A 17116-nucleotide genomic window follows, 5' to 3' on the forward strand; every position below is an offset into this window, starting at 1 on the left:
AGGACTGCACCGTCTGCAGGATTGGGCCCAGCACATCAGTAGTGGCAAAATAGTGATCTGGCCAAGATGCAAGCCAGCAGTATCCTCAGTCAATATATACACAGCAACTGAGTTTTATTTCAATTAATAAGCCAGCCGCACTACTTCCCAATACCACCGCTCGCTGCACAGACGGAAGGAGCACCCCGCCGGGGAGGGAGTGTTTAACCCACTGCTGTGGCCGCTTAACACAGAAACAGGCTGTGCTGTCACCGCCTGTATTGCAGCCCGGGACTCACTCTATATCGGCCCGCCATATCGCCGGCTCCGCCCAATTATTTGTTAGTTCTCACGCCGGAGGACCCCGGCAAGTGGAAGCTGCTTTCCACGGCTGCTCAGCAACATTCAGGCCAACGGCGAGACGCCTGATCATCATGCAGCTGCTGGTCCGGTGCTCCATCCCACGCTGCACCGCCTTGATGCCACTCCCACCGGTGCAAGTGCACATCCCCACTGGGCGGCCGCTCCACAGTCCCCGCAGGCCAAGCTCACTGCGCTGCCGTCACTAACCCACTGCAAACGCTGCCCTCTGGCCGTGTTAAGGTTGCTATGTGCAGCTCTTTACCCGAGCCAGTTCGGGAAATGCAAGAGCTTGGGATAACAGTCGGCTGCACATCGTTCTTTATTCAGCTCACTCACGCATCCTGTGTCCCTGGCGGAGCATCAGAAGAGGGGCATTGTCCGTTTCTCTCCCTCATCGCAGGCTCCTAGGTAGCTGATGGTATACCTAGCAACGCCCCATCTCAGTTTTTAACACATTGATACACAAGCTGTTGTCAGTCATTGCTATGGGAGAGATTTATGAAGTAAACGGAGGGGCAAGGGGTCTCGAGCTGAGCTTCCCAGTCTGGGTATTTGTCAGTGTAGTTTTGAAAAGACAGCGATGGTGAAAGCGAGTGGCTTTAGGTAGGCTTTGTTTGTTTATTTTTTTATTTGTTTGATAATGCGCACCAAACCCTTAGGTAGAAGGGTGCAACAGAACACAAGAAATCTTAGTTTAGTTATATTACATAGTTAAAGTACAGAGCAATAAATGAAGGCAGTGGGAGCAAAATACATAAAATACAAAGCAGTAGCCTTGGTGAGTCAAGGAAACAATATCATGAATATCAATATGTGCGCATGTACAAGCTAGCATACATGCAAAGTCATATATATCCATAGTAAATAAGTTTAACCATAGTAGATAACCATACAAGCACGGTTATCTAAGGTACTGTGTGATTCATCGAGAGCAAGGGTCATTTAGAGGCCGGGACTGGTGGTAGTGAAGATAGTCATTTAAGTGTCGTTGGTGTGTAGCCATTTGAGTGCCTTATTGTTAGGGAGAATTCTCTGTAAAGGCTAAGACCCCCAAACATAGACTCCATATCCTGGGACTGACTACTGTCTCCCAGGGCATGTAAAGTCACCATTGGCTTTACTAGTCTTAAATTGTGAACAGAACCAGCACAAACCATCATATTGTGGACGTACTGGTCGGGGCAATTCGATTGCCCCGGGGTCTGTTGTTCGAGGGGGCACTGTCCAGTCCCCCCGACCAGTTTTGGCTGGTGGCAGTGGATACTACTTTTTATATTCGACTGCAAATATATTCCTATGGGATTTTTCCATTGTTCGAGGCTACCACTTTTTAAATATAGCCTCCAACATACCGCCGGTTTATTAAATTAAAATAAATTCACTGGTTGGTATTTTTTGCCGAAACTCGGTTCCAAAATGGCGTTTGTGTTTGCTTCTGTGACTTCAACCCAAGTCAAGCCCTTTGTTCTACTTTTTGGCGGGCTTCTCCACAGAAGCCTCCAAAAGTGGTGCCACTCTGTCTGGGTACCACAGGGGTGTGGGAGGGGGTTTAGGCACCCTGGACTGAGTTGCCTCGGAACTCAAGTCGCACTCTGGTGTGATTGGCTCAGTGGTGAGCCGCCCGGCTCACCACTTAGCATGTTTGAGTGACAGCTAGGACGGATGAATGGGGGTTTTCTGCATAAAAGCAGGGCTTTGGGGACTGGAACTTCAGACGTCACCACAGGACCAAAGAATCGGAAGAGGGAGAAGCTGAGCCGATCTCCAACGACGACACCACTGGTGGAGCCCTGCTGAACCGTCTCACCGCTTTTCCCGACGACAGAGGAGATCTTCAATCCGAAGAGTCTTCTTCCTTTGACTGGTGGGGATAACCAGTTTGCCCGCCTTTTCGCCTTCCCGGATTATCTTGTGGCCGCCTTCCCTGTGCCAAGCACCCCGGCAACCGGGATACCACGTTTTCTCCACTACCGCGAATAAAAGGGTAGTACCTTTTAACCGGAGAACTCCGCGGCTGGTTTCCTCCCTGGCAGTGCAACAACCTTCAGCCTTCCTCAATGTCAAGATCATCTCTTCCTCTAGACGATGCCGTGACTTGCACCCGCTGCCAGGAACAACTGCCCCCGCTGGAGGATCCTCTCCACTTTAAAGATACTGTGTCCACCTGGCCTGTGTGGGGTGACTCTTAAAGCCTCAATTTACCACTTGGGTTGGCCCTAGGCTGGCTAACTGAACTTTTCTAAACTGAAATGATTCCTTTCTGAACTCTCTGTAAGACTCTCCAAGCCTTTTACACTTTGTGATCTGGGGCACAGTGGTGTTCTACTCTCTCCAAGAGGGAGCCTGGCCTCTGAACTTTTTGCTCACAAGTAGACTTTGACTTTACTGCCTTGCTAAGTGCTTCTGAAGGATTGGTTTGTGTGCTGTTCCTAATTTCTGCCTTTTCCCTCCCTTTTTCTTAAACTTATTGGAGTGCCATCTTTAGTTAAGCGCGCACCTCTGTCTGGAAATAAGTGGTGTTAACTAAGACTTGTCTAATAAGGAATAAGGGTTGTACATATGATAATAGTGATTGTGTTTTTGAACGAACTTATAATAATAGTGCTAGAGTATTTCTAAGTGTGTGTTTAAATAAATAATTCTATACTTGATACCAAAGCTCTGGTCAGTGTTTGCTTGTGCTACTGTATTTTTGTACCCAATGTGTACCTATCTATCTTGTATACTCTATATACTGTCTAACTCTTCTTGAGAGATGTCTGGCTGCTCAGCCACAGCTACCAGGTAAATCTGGGTGGTACAGACTGCTACCAATTGGGTTTACTGCCAACACCTGTAGTCTTAAGCCTTTTGCAGTGGTCCCTAAGGGAACTGCACAGGTTTCTGCCTAACACTTATGTCTAAATTTAAGGTAGGGTTGTTCTAGTCTAAGGTCAACTGGTAGCTTGTTCCAGCATTGTGCAGTTTTAACAGGGAAGCTGGTTCCTCCCGCTGTTGATCGTTTGAACCTGGGACTCTCCAACATAAATGAGTTGGCATATCTCGTGGGACGGGTAGCTGTTTTCCTAGTAATTTTGTCCGCTAGGTAGGGAGGTGCTAGGTTGTTCAGGCATTTGGAAGTAAGGGATGCTGTTTTAAGGAGGATTCTGTCTGTTATTTTCAGCCAGTTAACCTCTTTCCTGAATTTGGCAATGTGCTCTCTGTAGGGGATGTTCAATGCTGCTCTCAAGGCATTGTTCTGCAGTCTTTGAATTGTATCTGTGATATATTTGTTAGCTCCTGAGTACAGGGCATTGCAATAATCTAATCTTGACATAATAAGGGCATTGCCTAGTGTGATACAGCTAGCACTCGAGAGGTATGGTCTGGATGCTCTGATAAGTTTGCACGTGTAGGTTGTGGGTGAGGCGAGGGAGTTGACATGCTTTTTGAGTTTGAGAGAGGAGTCCAGGTAAAATCCTAAAGTCTTAACCACAGACATCACCTTGATGGGGTTATTATCAATGTTAAAGGATGTGTAGTTTGGGCTGAGTTTCTGGATATTGGCTTCGGAGCCTAGGATTAGTATCTCTGTTTTTTCATCAGTCAGGCAGAGGCCATATGATGCCATCCATGCCTGAATGAGGGTGTAAATCTTGTTCACCAAGGCTGAGTCCGCCTTGAAGTTGCCCGAAAGGAGTATAAGGATCTCGGTGTCATCTGCATAGTTAGTGTAGGTGACACCCAGTCTATCGAACTTGTCAAACAGAGACTTAGTGAAGATATTGTACATAGTGGGGGGAGACACGAGCCTTGTGGGACGCCGCAGGTTATTTTGATGGATCGGCAGAGGCTGAGGTTGAGAAGACTCTCATGGTCCGGTTAGCTAAGAAGGATTGGGACCCAAGCTATTGCTTCTCTGGTGAAGTTGGCTGTAGATTTGAAATGGTTGCATAAAACTGCATAATCCACCAAGTCGAATGCTGCCGACAAGTCTAGTAGGAATAGCAGAGCTGTTTTTCCGTTATCCTTTAATTCTTCAATTTGTGTCTTAAGGTCTAGCAGCGCAGTTTCCGTGCAATGGAGGGGGCGGAAGCCCGATTGCCGTGAGCCCAGTAGAAGGTTGGCTTCCAGTTAGTCCTGGATTTGTATGTAGGCAGCTCTAAGATTTTGAGTAGAAATGGCACGGTTGTGATAGTCCTGTAATTAGTAGGGATGGTAGGGTTCAAGGTTTTTTTTTTTTTTTTTTTTGTAATGGGAGGACCCAAGATTCTTTGAGATTGGCCGGTACCCTATTAGATTTGAATGAGGAGTTTATAAGCTTGGAAATAAAGGGGGCTAGGTCCCTAGCTGCATCCTTTATTTGTGCTGGGAAAGTGTCTCCTTTACAGTCAGAAGGTTTGAGGGAAAGTATTATTTTTGCTGTGTGTTTTATGGAGATAGTCTTGAATCTAAAGGGTGAGGTTGTCCTAGTCTCCAAAGTTTGAGTAGTTTGTTGATCAAGGGGTGGCAATGTGGCCTTTTTTTAAAGCAATTTTGCATTGTAAGGAAGAGATTTTATTCGATAGATCATTTTGTATGTTGGTACACCATACTTTATCCTTGGGGGCATTGTCTACTGGTTGGATTGGGGATTCTAATTCGTGGAGGATGGAAAATAATTCTTTAGTATTAGTTAGCTTTCGCAATCCTGTCGTTGAAGGTATTCTTTTTAGCTGTAGTTATTTCTTTTTTGTACCTTTTTTGCAAATTCCGTTAGATTGTTTTTATTGTTTTCAGAGGGGGAGTGATGCCAAATAGTTTGGAGTTTCGTTTTTTGTAATCTTAAGGATTTAAGCTGGAGAGTTAACCAGGCACTCAAATGCGCTGCCTGCCTGCTTTGAAAAGTTATGGGGAGAAGACTAAGCCATGAGGAACCCTGCAGTTTGAAGTTTGTCTTCGAAAGGACCAGACCGAAATTGGTTCTAAAGAAGCTGCCAAGTTGGGGGCACTGGAGGCAATGTTCTTTTTGATAGATACAGGACAAAGGAAGACCTGCTATGTTGATAGTTTGTTTGCACTAGTTGAGTCATCTCCATGTGTGGTTCCAGGAGCCGCGGTCATCTTGAGGGGGGCCAGAGGGGTGACGGAGTTTTGATGGCCGCCAATGGCAGTAATGTCCTATCGTATGGTTTAGTCCTCCATCCCACAGATTCCTCAGGGCCCTCCCCACCTAATACAGAGAGCTCGTAACCCCTTACATGCATGTGGTTAATCAGCAGCAGAATGCATTGAAAACTAAGCGCAACTGAGGTAATGGGGCTAAACCAACTCCATATATTCCGCCCGTGGCGAATCAGGGGTCACTTGTTCACGGGTCATTTTGCTGCACGTGACCCTCTGTGGCTTCTGCTCTATGCCTGTGCGCCCTTCATCCGCCTTCTTAAAAAGTTGATTTTCTGGCCACTTGTTTCCTTCATTGTATGGACCCCTGTTTTTATTTCTTGACCACAAAATTCTTTGTCATGGAAACCTATCCTCAGTAAAGTGACCTGGTTCCCCCATGATGTATCATCCAAAGTCATGGGCACCAGAAATCGGACTGCTACTGATATCATCATATCATATACTGCAGGATGTGCCTCTTAGATGAGGAATCCTTGGGAGAAGGAACATTACTGAAGCTGCTAGAGGCTGTCCGTTTTTTACCAGAAAACTTCAATGGCCCAGCAAAATCTAATACAATGCTATCAAAGCTAAATTGATTCTGAGATTCCTACAGACTTCATGGTCTTAATTAGGAATGATGCTTTGCACAGTCTTTTACATTTTTAAGGTTGTTTGCATCCAGTTAATAGATGCTGACGTTCTTGGGCATAAGTAAAGTGGAATATTTTAAGCTGCAAAATCTAGCATCATTTTTGTTTCCTTGTATGCCAACCTCACAGCAGAACATGTATTGATCATCTGACATTTATTATATAGCGAATGTTAAATGAAACCAGAAATGATCATGCTTTTCTATGGCGCGTTGCTGAAAAATTGTTTCTCGAAGTTTAGTCAAGGTGTTGAAAAAACTCTGCTAAAGCAATCACAATTTTAACCTTTGGTTGATGTTACAGACACAGAATGATTTTATGGTTATCTGCAATGTTGCAAAGATTTTGGAACTGGTTGTGCCTCTGATGGAACATCCCAGTGAGACATTCCTTGCCACTATTGAAGAAGATCTCATGAAGCTGATTATCAAATACGGCATGACGGTAAGGGATGAACTTCTTTGCCTTGCGGCCCTATTTTATATTTGCTTTGATTAAACACAATATGGTTAGGGTATCATGAATGAGTTACAGAGAGGTACATGTGCTGCGCTAAACTGTGCAGTCCTAAAACCGCTGCCTACTCTGCTTAACGCACCAGACATGCAGTTTTTAAAAACTGAATGGACCAATATCTTGTTTTATTTCATGTTGGACAAATACCTCTAACAATTAGGGAAAATATCCTTACACTCTAGTTTTGTATACTTTTTCAAACCCCATCCTACTGCCATAAATAACATGCCTTTTGTTTACTTCTCTCCTCCTACGTCCCATCCCCTTTCCTCCATACTGTATGGGCGTCGCTCGCTAGGGACGGGAGACAGAACCTTTTATACCAGAAAAATCATCTTCTCCTTTAATTTTACATGCACGCTGGGGCGCGGCCCTGGAAGCATGCGCTCCCCTGATTCCACCAACTGGCGCCACACCTCAGTCCTCTTTTCCGCATCAATGGGAACGGACCGCTTTTACCAGTGCTCCTGGCTTAGGCCACCGGCCGAGTAATTCCACAAGCTCTTCCCCGGAAAAGTACCTTTGTCTGCTTTCTCTTTTTTTTTTCAATCAGGTAGCTCTCTGTCCTTTGGCGCCTTGCTTCTCGCTGGCGCATGTCGACGCCGTTCGAGATTCAGCAGATGTCCAGCCTGAGAGGGTCTCTTCCCAACATCCGACCCACATGCCCTCTGCCACCACTGCCTTGGCCCGAACCTCGGCTGGCAAGGTTGTACCACGGGTGACGCACGCACACTCAAGAACAGGTTAGCCTGTTAGAGAGAGCTCTTCGGGAAGGTCGCCTTCAGAGGACCTAAATAATTTTGTCAAACAGAAGACCAGCCCATGCTAGGTGCCCTGTTCTCCGCACCCTGCAAAGGCGACTCCATCCCCAGAAAGCGCACGAGCGGAAGGGACCTAGCAGGTCATAGTACCTTCACGAGTACTGAGGCTGCTGAAGCTACCGACCTCCAGGCTGACTGGTCGCAAGATCCTACCAGTGAGTCTGCTGAAGGACTGCAAGGTTCTATTACTGGGCCTCGACCCGAGGGGCTACACCCTAACACCAGACTTATGTCTGAGGGGGTGCCTGTACGCAGCACTACCGGCGCCACAGCCAAGGGCACTCTGCCTTCCAGGCCCTGTCCTGAGGTGCAGGTTAGACCTCAACCTCCACCGCTCTGCGTACTGGAGGAAGCCGGGCCCGTTGCAGCCAGTACCACGACGGAGGCACATGGCATGCAGCAAGACAAGATGGCCGCCGGGTGAGACAAAATGGTGGCTCGCCTGACATCACTTCCATTTGGGGAACAGGTAGGGGAACGCGTTTCCAGGTGGGACTGTTCCACACCTGGCACTTGGCCTACGGCGTACCCCACTACTTCGCAGGGCAGGTACACCTCGGCCCATACAATGAAACATGGCGCGCCCCAGCCACACATGGGACCCGCACCTACTCCGGTTCCGTCAGGACCCCCCACCGACCCTGGCCTGTGAGGACAGGTTTTTGGAGAAATGTCTCACGCTCATGAGGTCTCCATAGATGGCCAACATCCACAGGGACATCATTAGGGACATGCTCCCTCAGGTAAAGCCGCTTGCTCCCACTGTCATTCAGCCCTTGGGGCCAGCTCTTCCGGGCCCTAGGTAGCCTCTGATGCCCATGCCAGTCCCTACTACACCAGCTCCTGTCCCAGTCACAGCAGCCCCGTCTCTGCAGACGGAGCAGCCTCCGGCGCCAATGATCAATATGCCACAACTTGTTTTCCTATGAAGGCATCTCTCCACCTTGGGGCTACATTCCGTTGTACTCCCCCATACAGTATGGAGGAAAGGGGACTATGGACTAGGAGTGTTAGTCACTACGGTGGGTAATTAATAATTTTTGTTGCATGGAAGGAAGGATCTTTCCTGATGCCTATATAGAAATAGTGTCCTCCTTGATCCGAGCTCACCTAGTCATAATATTCTTTATCTCTAATTCTCCTATTTTTTCCACTACTCAGGCTAAGTATCCAAGAACGCAGTAAGTGTGCCCTGTTGATGTATTCCTTTAAGAATCCCAGATTGATATATTCCAATGGCCGACAATCCAAGAGATTCTGCAGGTCCATAAAGGACTTATCTTTGCATCTGAATTAAAATGCAAATAACCCCTGGGTGTCCTTTACCAGACATGCCAGTCCTACAGACGTTTGAAGTAGGCACTCCAATTAATACATATGGGCTTTTGCCAAATTTAGGCTTTAGTAGTGCAGGAGCTGTAAGGTAAACCCAATTGATCTTTACCAGGTGAATGATTTTAACATTTTTTAAACATTTTTAATCATTAATTTCTCCAGCGCCAAACATGCGAACAACTCACTAAAGACATACACCCCTTGCTATTCTCTACCACGTGGTGGCTTTTTCTGCTAACTCTAAGCTTCCGGTGTATACCTTCCTCCCAAATATTATTTGGAAGGGGCTGGGCTCTGAAACTGTTGGTACGACGTCCTTTCATCGCCAATAATTACAACGCCTGTCTTTTAAACCTGTACAGAATAACGAAAATGTTACACGTTTTTTTAGAGGGGGTGGGAAAGGGCAGATAAGTGGTTGGGGGGGTAGGGAATAGGTAAACATGGGTGGGGAGGTTTGGAGGTGGAGGGTAATTCAGTGAACAATTTCGTTATTATGTACACGTTTAAAAGCCAGGCGTTGTAATTACTGGCAATGAAAGAACATAGAACCGAAACTGTTACAGCGACCTGGGGAACAGTCTGTGTTGTCTCTACTGTGTCATTCGCTTTCATGACACCTTAGATGTACCCTCAGCGCTTATTGAAAGTACTCACTGTCATCTAGTAAATCTTTGCTGTGCTAGGTTTCGCTGTTCCCTACCCTGGCTACAATCCTGGCCAGAACTGTGGTAAGCATGTTTCAGTGTGTATAGGTATGCAACCCAGCGCCTCAAACCCAGACCAAGGTCTTCAGCTAAGTCAGGGCCATTGGGGACAACTGTTCTCACTGTCCATTGCAGTACTGAGGGTCCAGAGATCACAGATAAAAGTGTGGCTCATTTTGACAGCTTGGTCTGACGGTTTGGGTCTCCAACCTTGACCTTACAGACTTTGATAACCAGGCTGGACTTTGGACTACAAAAGACCCCCGTACAGTACCCACAACGAAAGAAGACCTCAGCAATATCCTGTGCAGTTCCCTTGGGGAACACTGCAAAAAGATTAAGACTACAGGAGTAAGCAGTAAACCCAATTGGTAGCAGTCTGCACCACCCAGATTTACCTGGTAGCTGTGGCTGAGCAGTCGGACCTCTCTCAAGAAGAGTAGGGCAGTATATAGAGTATACACAATAGGGCCAAAAACACAGTAGAGCAAACAAACACTGACCAGAGCTTTGTATCAAAAGTATATAATTATTTATTTAAAACACACTTTAGGCAATACACTAGCACTCTAAATCAAAAGCAAGTTAAAACACAGTCAGGTAAAGTATAAACACCTCCCTTGATAACTATTAGACAAGTCAGAGTTAAAAACCACTATTTGTTAAAACAGATGTGAGCGGGTAATCTAGATGGCAGTCCAATATTTAAGTTAAAGGGAGAGAAAAAGGCAGGGAATAAAAATAAAACCGTTCCCAACACTTTTCAAAGTTCAAAGCAAGGGAGTCAAGGCAGTATACACTGTAGAGCCAAAGTTCATAGGCCAGGCCCACCTAAATGGAGCAAAGCGAAATGTGCCCAAGATCACAGTTTAAAATGCACTAAAAGTCTTTGCAGAATGTTCAAAAGAGGTTGGGGTGATTCAAGAAGTAAAGTTAGAAGGTCTGGGGCCAACCCAGTTGGAATGCCAAGGATTTAAGGGTCACCTTTAGCAATCTGTGGAAAAGGTAGGCCAGGCAGAACACAGTACCTTAAAGAGAGAGGAAGCTCCAGCGGTGGCAGTTGTTCCTGGCAGTGGTTGCAGTTCGTTGTTTCGACGAGGGGAAGAGAGGATCTCGTCGAGGACGAAACTTGGATTCGAGGCACTACAACCGGCCGCCGGGCATGGGCGATTCGACCAAGAGATGTCTTTGGAAGGCGAAAGGGGCGAACTGCATGATCCCACCAGCTCAAAGGAAGAAGACTCGTCCAGCAGAAGATCTTCTCTTGTCGTTGGGAAAGTGGTGAGTTTGTTGCAGCAGGGCTCCACCGGTGGTGTTGTCGTTGCAGATGGCTCAGCTTCTTCCCTCTTCGGATTCTTAGGTCCTGTGGCGACTTCTGAAGTTCCAGTCCCAAAAGCCCTGCTTTTATGCAGAAAAACCCCCATTCAGCAGCCTAGCTGTCACTCAAACATGCTAAGTGGTGAGCCGGGCGGCTCACCACTGCCCCAATCAGAACAGAGTGCAACTTGAGTTGATAAGGCAACGCAGTCCAGGGTGCCAATTCCCCCACCCACACATCCTGTGGAACCCAGACAGAGTGGCACCAGTTGGAGGGCTTCTGTGGAGAAGCCCACCAAAAAGTGGAACAAAGGGCCCGACCTTGGTTGGAGTTACAGAGACGGACACAAACGCCATTTTAGAGAAGAGTTCTGGCGAAAAGACCCAACCGTTGATTTAATATTAAGTAAATAAACCAGCGGTATCTTTAACATTGCACCAAAACGTGGTGCGTTTAAAATCAATGGGAAAATCCCATAGGAAATATTCTGGTGGAATATTTTGCGTGGTAACCACTGCCACCAGCCAGAAACTCGACAAGGGGGGACTGGACAGTGCCCCCTTGGAAACAGACGCAGGGGCAATCGAATTAACCCCTTCCAGTACTTCCACAATATGATGGTTTGTACTGGTTCTGTTCACAATTTTGGACTAGTAAAGTCAATGGTGACTTTACATGCCCTGGGAGACAGTAGTCAGTCCCAGGGTATGGAGTCTATGTTTGGGGGTCACTATGACGCCCCTGTGTTACTGCACTGAGGGTGCTGTGTAACACATACACAAAAAACTGATGATACCCTATGGAGTAAAAGACCCCATAGTCCATAAACACACGAAAAGTCGGAGACATACCTCAAGTCATGCCTAAGAGTGGGAAGAAAAGAGTCTCACTCTTAGCAGGAGAAAAAAACAAACCCCAAAAATCCAGCAAAGCTGCTGGGGGTACTCACTAGGTTTGGGAAATTAGCCTTATAAGAGAATTTTCCCTAACATGCTCCTGAATTTTCCCAGTCAGGCTGGGAATCCTCTGTAAAAGAAAAAATAATAACTTTCGTTCACAAACTGTCTCCTATAATTCAATCACTGAGCTCTGGGTCATACTTCGCCCAGCCAATCACTGCCCTCTCCCCAAGCACCTTCTGTGGCAGCCATCTTCAGATTTTGACAGCACGTTCAAGGGTTGGAAGTCCTTGCGTTTCGCTCTTCACGCTTTCTTTGTTTTTTTTCGTGCTTTTTCGGTAGGAAAACTCTGTTTTTGTTCTATCGAGCCCATGTGCTCCATCGTTTATCCATCCGACTAACTGGATCTGTTTTTCGGCATCTTTCCATCACCCCTCAAGGGCATAAATCGTCGAGTGTTTTCTTCTTGGAAGTTTCCGGAAGTCTATCAGGCCTAGACAGCGCTGGATCATGTCGGAGGAGGAAGACGACTGAGCTTCCCTCTCCAAGCTCTGCACCAGCTGCGGAATGTTTTCACGGACGACGAGCATTCCCAGTGCCTGTATTGTCTACACCCGATGCACAAGGAAGAAGATTGTGAGATCTGCAGTGGCTTCTCCAAGCACACGATGGACTGGCACGTCAGACTGGCGATGTGGCTCAAGGCCAAGGCCTCTACCCCGTGTGGTACATGGAGGTATGCCTCATCCACATCCAGCCAGCCAGAGTGGGCTTCTAAGTCCTTTGAGGGCACTCCACCTGTGGGGGCCCAAGACAAGGCCAAGCACTGCGAGTGCGCTTCTGCCGGGCAAGCGAATCCTGCGACGGTCAGGGCATGTTCGTCTCCATCAGCCTCAATCCACAGCCATCGCTCCAGCTCTTTGTCGAAGAGAAAGTTTGCTACCCCGGGGAAGCTGCAGGAGAAACCAGAGACGGCCAAGCAGGGCAATGTGTCTGTCTTGTCAGCTAATGCCCAGGTGATCCCGGCCAAGACGTCCTCTTCTATCGAGGTGGTTGCTTCTGCGCTCTCGGAGGATAAAGGGGCTGACCCGGTCCAGGTTACCCTGGTGGCGGCCAGCAGTGCTGCTCCCTCCCAGGCAGGAGGCTTCGGCCAGACCAATGGCGAAGAGGATGCTGGACCTCAGCCCAAGGCTGACCCCCCTCAGGACCTGAAGAAAGAAGGGGCGTGAAAGAGCCTACAGGGCACGGATATTTCTTTGTCCGATGAGGAAGACATTGTTTCTGTCCACACCATCCCAGAGGAGATGGGTGACGACGAGAACATCTAGGTGCGGCAACAATGACGAGGTAGGAGGCGACGACACAGGCGCTGGCCCAGTGCTCCTGTCCCCAAGGCACCCCCCAGGGTTCTGTTGCAGAATATTCTCTCGACCCTCCACACACTGGTGTCAGAGATTCAGAAGAGGATGCTGACGGCACCACCAGCAACACCACCAGTGACTACCCTTTTGACACCGGGGCCACCACCGCCGAAGAAAAGGAGGAGGCACCCTACGTGTCTGCTTCAACCTTCACTGCCTTACAACCCACCCCAGGGACACTGGGACAGACCGCAACGATGACGGTGGACTCACCACCACCAAGGGCTTCTCCGTTGTATGAAGCGGGATCCTTCCACTCCATGATTGCCCGTGTGCCAGAACTTTTTCAGCTCACCCCGGAAGAGAAGATCTAGCAAAGCTTCCTTTACCAACGCCGGGAGGCGAAGAGGAAGACCATTCTATCGGTACCGCTCCTGGATGAGGTTTGGGATGAGGGGCTGGCTCTTGTGAAGAACCCCTCCTTGGCCCTGGCAAAGAGGGACCGGCTAGAGAAGAAGTATCAAGTGCCAGAGTCTGCACCCAAATGTCTGCGGTCGCAACCATCAGCGGACTCAGTGGTCACTGCTGCGAAAGGAAGAAGTCGTCCAACCCATAGTCGACCTCTGTTCCCCCAGACAGCGAGGGGAAGAAATAGGACGCCGTGGGACGGAAGGTCATTTAGACGGCGGTCAAGCATTTAGACGGCGGTCAAGGCGGCCAGCACCTTGGCGATCCTGGCCAGGTACGACCGGGAGCTATCGTACAAGATGTCTCTGATCTTGGATTTCCTCCCTGAGGACAAGCAGGTAGAGGCAATGGAGATCCTTCAGGAAGGCGTGGTGGCGTCGGACCATGCCATCACTGTGGCCCTGGATATTGCGGACACAGGGTTCCGCGAGATGGGAAATGAGGTTTGCCTCCGTCGTCGCGGCTGACTGAAGGCCACCAAGTCCAGACAAGAGGTCCAGACGTGGGTCCTGGACATGCCGTTCGGAGACAATCTTTTCAGCAAGGAAGTCGGCGAATTCCTTCAGGCCATCAAAGCCGACAGACGGACCCCCCGTGCTCAAGGGCACTCTGCAGCAGCACCTTTCGTCCCTCAGGTGGGAAGTCGGCGAAGTCTTGGAAGAGTTTCAGCTGTGGATCGTCCTCTTACCGCCAACCCTACATTCCACGACCCAGGAAGCCTACAGGGGTCGTTCCAAGGCCTTCAGAGGTGGCCGCCGTCAACGTCAAGGGTTCCAGGGCGGTGGGCCGGCTCCCAAGCAGGACTGAACCTGCCGGGAAGTCTGGCCCCCCACCCTTGCATACCAGTGGGAGGCCGGATGACTAACTTCGTCAACGTGTGGGAAAACATCTTCACCGATCAATGTGTACTGCACGCTCTCGCCCACAGACACACTGGAGTTTCAACAAAAGTGTCTGCGAATACCACCAGTGGCCCAGCAGGAACAACACATCCCTCAGCTGCTGCTGGAAGTTGGGCCACGTTAAGGAAAGGGGCGATAGAGCTAGTTCGGAAGCGACTCTGTGGCTCCGGAGTTTACTCGAGATACTTTCTGGTAAGAAAGAAGACTGGGCGCTGGAGGCCCATTCTCGACCTACGACAACTCAAAGTTCATCAAGTCCCAAAAATTTAGGATGGTCACGTTGCAGCACGTGCTCGCCCAACTGGAAGAGAGACTTTGTGCCGTTGTTTATCTGGAGGACGCTTACTTCCACGTCCCCATTCACGTAAAACATTGCAAGTTTTTGCGCTTCGTCGTTCAAGGGAATCACTACCAGTTCAAGGCTCTCCCCTTTGGACTGAGGTTGGCGCCCAGAGTCTTTACGAAGTGCCTGGCTCCAGTGGCAGCCCATCTACGACTACAGGGAATTCATGTGTACCCTTACCTCAACGGACGGTCTCATCCAGGCCGTGGACCCTGTGGCTGCTGACGGATCTGCGGTTCTCTTTGAACTATGCAAAATCCTGCTTAACTCCAGAGCGCGCTGTTCCTAGGGTCCAGGCTCAGCGCTGTGTCCTGTCTAGCGGCTCCGTCGGAGGAGAGAATAGAGGACATTTTGGGCAAGGTGCAACGCCTGTTAGCACTAAAGATCGCCACGGTGAGGACCATCAAGTCGCTGCTTGGCATTGTCGTCCTGCATCTACCTGGTCCGGCTCTGCAGGTTTCAGATGTCACCGCTCCAGGAGTTCCTGGATGCCCGTTGGATCCAAGTGTCGGAAGCTTCAAGGACAGGATTGTGCTCGTCGATCGATGCGGTGGTGGGGCGTGTGCTCCAACATCGCCGGGGGCACAGACTTCCAGATCCCTCCATACCAGGAGACCGTCACGACGGACGCTTCCCTGGAAGAGTGGGGAGCACACACACTGGTCATCTCCACGCCAGAGGCCTGTGGCTGCCGTAGAAGATGCTACACATCAACATACAGGAACTACGGGTTGTGTTTTGGGCCGTTAGGTCCTTTATTCCATCCCTCAAGGGCAAAGTGTTGAGGGTCTTCACGGACAATACCACCTCAATGTTTAAGATGTGGAAGCAGGGGGGCACCAGATACCCGGCGCTCTCCAGAGAGGCTCAGGAGTTGTGGTACTAGGCCGTCGCACAGTGGGATGTTCCTCATTCCATTCCACTGGCTGGGAATAAAAAACACTGTTGCCGACTCCCTCAGCAGGGAGCTGTGTTCTTTCCACGAGTGGGAGCTTCGACAGGATCAAGTGGACAAACTCTTCCTCAAGTGGGGCAATCCCCAGATCGATATGTTTACGACGGCAACGAGTGCCGGAGGTTCGCAAGCGGGTTCCCCCCCAGCCAGGGAGCATGGGGGATGCATTCTCCTTCCCTTGGAAAAGCCTGTCTCTGTACGCGTTCCCTCTGTTGCCACTGCTACTAAGAGTCATTGGTCAACTCAGCCGGCGCAGGGTGATCCTCTTTGTGCCAGCGTGGGTGAGGCAAATCTGGTACCAGGACCGTCTCAGCATGTCAGCATCCCCTCCAGTCAAGCTGCCAGTGGTCGTGGATCTTCTCTCCAGAGAAGGAGGTGCAATCCTGCACTAAGATCCAGGATCGCTGAACTTGAAGGCCTGGCTCCTGCAGCATTAGAGTTTGGTGGGTACGAGCTGCCTGCGGACTGCAGTGAGGTCCTCGGCAAGGGCAGGGTGGCGTTGAATCTGAAGTGTTATGGGCACAAATGGAAGCGTTTCACAACTTGGTGCCGGTCACAGAAGATAAACCCTCAGAGGGTCACACAATCCCCCCTGGACCCCCCTGTCATTCTGTACTTGTTATCGTTGGCCAAGTCGAGGCTGGCGCACGCCTCCAAGGTGCATCTCGCGTCCATCTCCCGGTACACCACGTCTCCGAAACGGTTGTTCTCTTTGGTCGCACCATCTAGTGGGGGAGTTCATCAAAGGAGTGTTCTGTTCGTTCCAGCCGGTGAGGGCGCCTTCCCCCGGCGTGGGAATGCCACGTGTTGCTGACTAGGCTCATGGGAGCCCCATTCGAGCCAAAGCATCAAGATCTGCTTAAGTTCCTGTCCTGGAAGACAGCTTTCCTCGTGGCCATCACCTCTGCCAGGAGAGTAGGTGAGATCCAGGCCCTGTCCTGCAAGCGGCCTTCTTTGACTTTCTCGAGACGAGGGTGGTGCTGCAGACGCACCCCTCTTTCATGCCTTCGGTTCCGTCAGAATTTCATCTCAATAAACCCTTGGTGTTGCCTGTGTCTTTTCCAACGCCTTCATCGCTGACTGAAAGGACTTTGCACTCGCTGGATGTGGCTCGAGCGCTGAAGTTTTATGTGGCCTGCACAAAGAGTTTCAGGAACATGTCTCAGCTTTTTGTGAACTTTGATCCTGTGAACCCTGGGAAGGCCTTGTCCAAGGCTTCCATCTCCAGTTGGCTCTCCGGCTGTATCACTCATTGTTGCCAGTTGGCAAACCAACCGCTGCCTGGCCACCTGAGCGCCCATTTTACCAGAGCGATCGCTGCGACAACGGAGTTCCTGTGTGGTGTGGACATCTGCAGGGCTGCTACGTGCAG

At 49.5% G+C, this 17116-nt stretch overlaps 1 protein-coding gene across 6 annotated transcripts in view; it reads left to right on the top strand.

Annotated features, from left to right (window-relative positions):
- The window catches only part of NIPBL (NIPBL cohesin loading factor), a 2053700-nt gene that overhangs the window by 1529850 nt on the left and 506734 nt on the right, over positions 1-17116 (top strand). For all 6 annotated transcript variants that reach the window (XM_069627143.1, XM_069627142.1, XM_069627145.1 and 3 more), the window contains one exon: positions 6423-6563. In XM_069627143.1, coding sequence (XP_069483244.1) covers positions 6423-6563 — 141 coding nt within the window. The remainder of the gene's footprint in view (positions 1-6422; positions 6564-17116) is intronic.

This window comes from Ambystoma mexicanum, chromosome 6p (assembly GCF_040938575.1).
Source record: "Ambystoma mexicanum isolate Mex_15411 chromosome 6p, UKY_AmexF1_1, whole genome shotgun sequence".
Lineage (NCBI taxonomy): Eukaryota > Metazoa > Chordata > Amphibia > Caudata > Ambystomatidae > Ambystoma > Ambystoma mexicanum.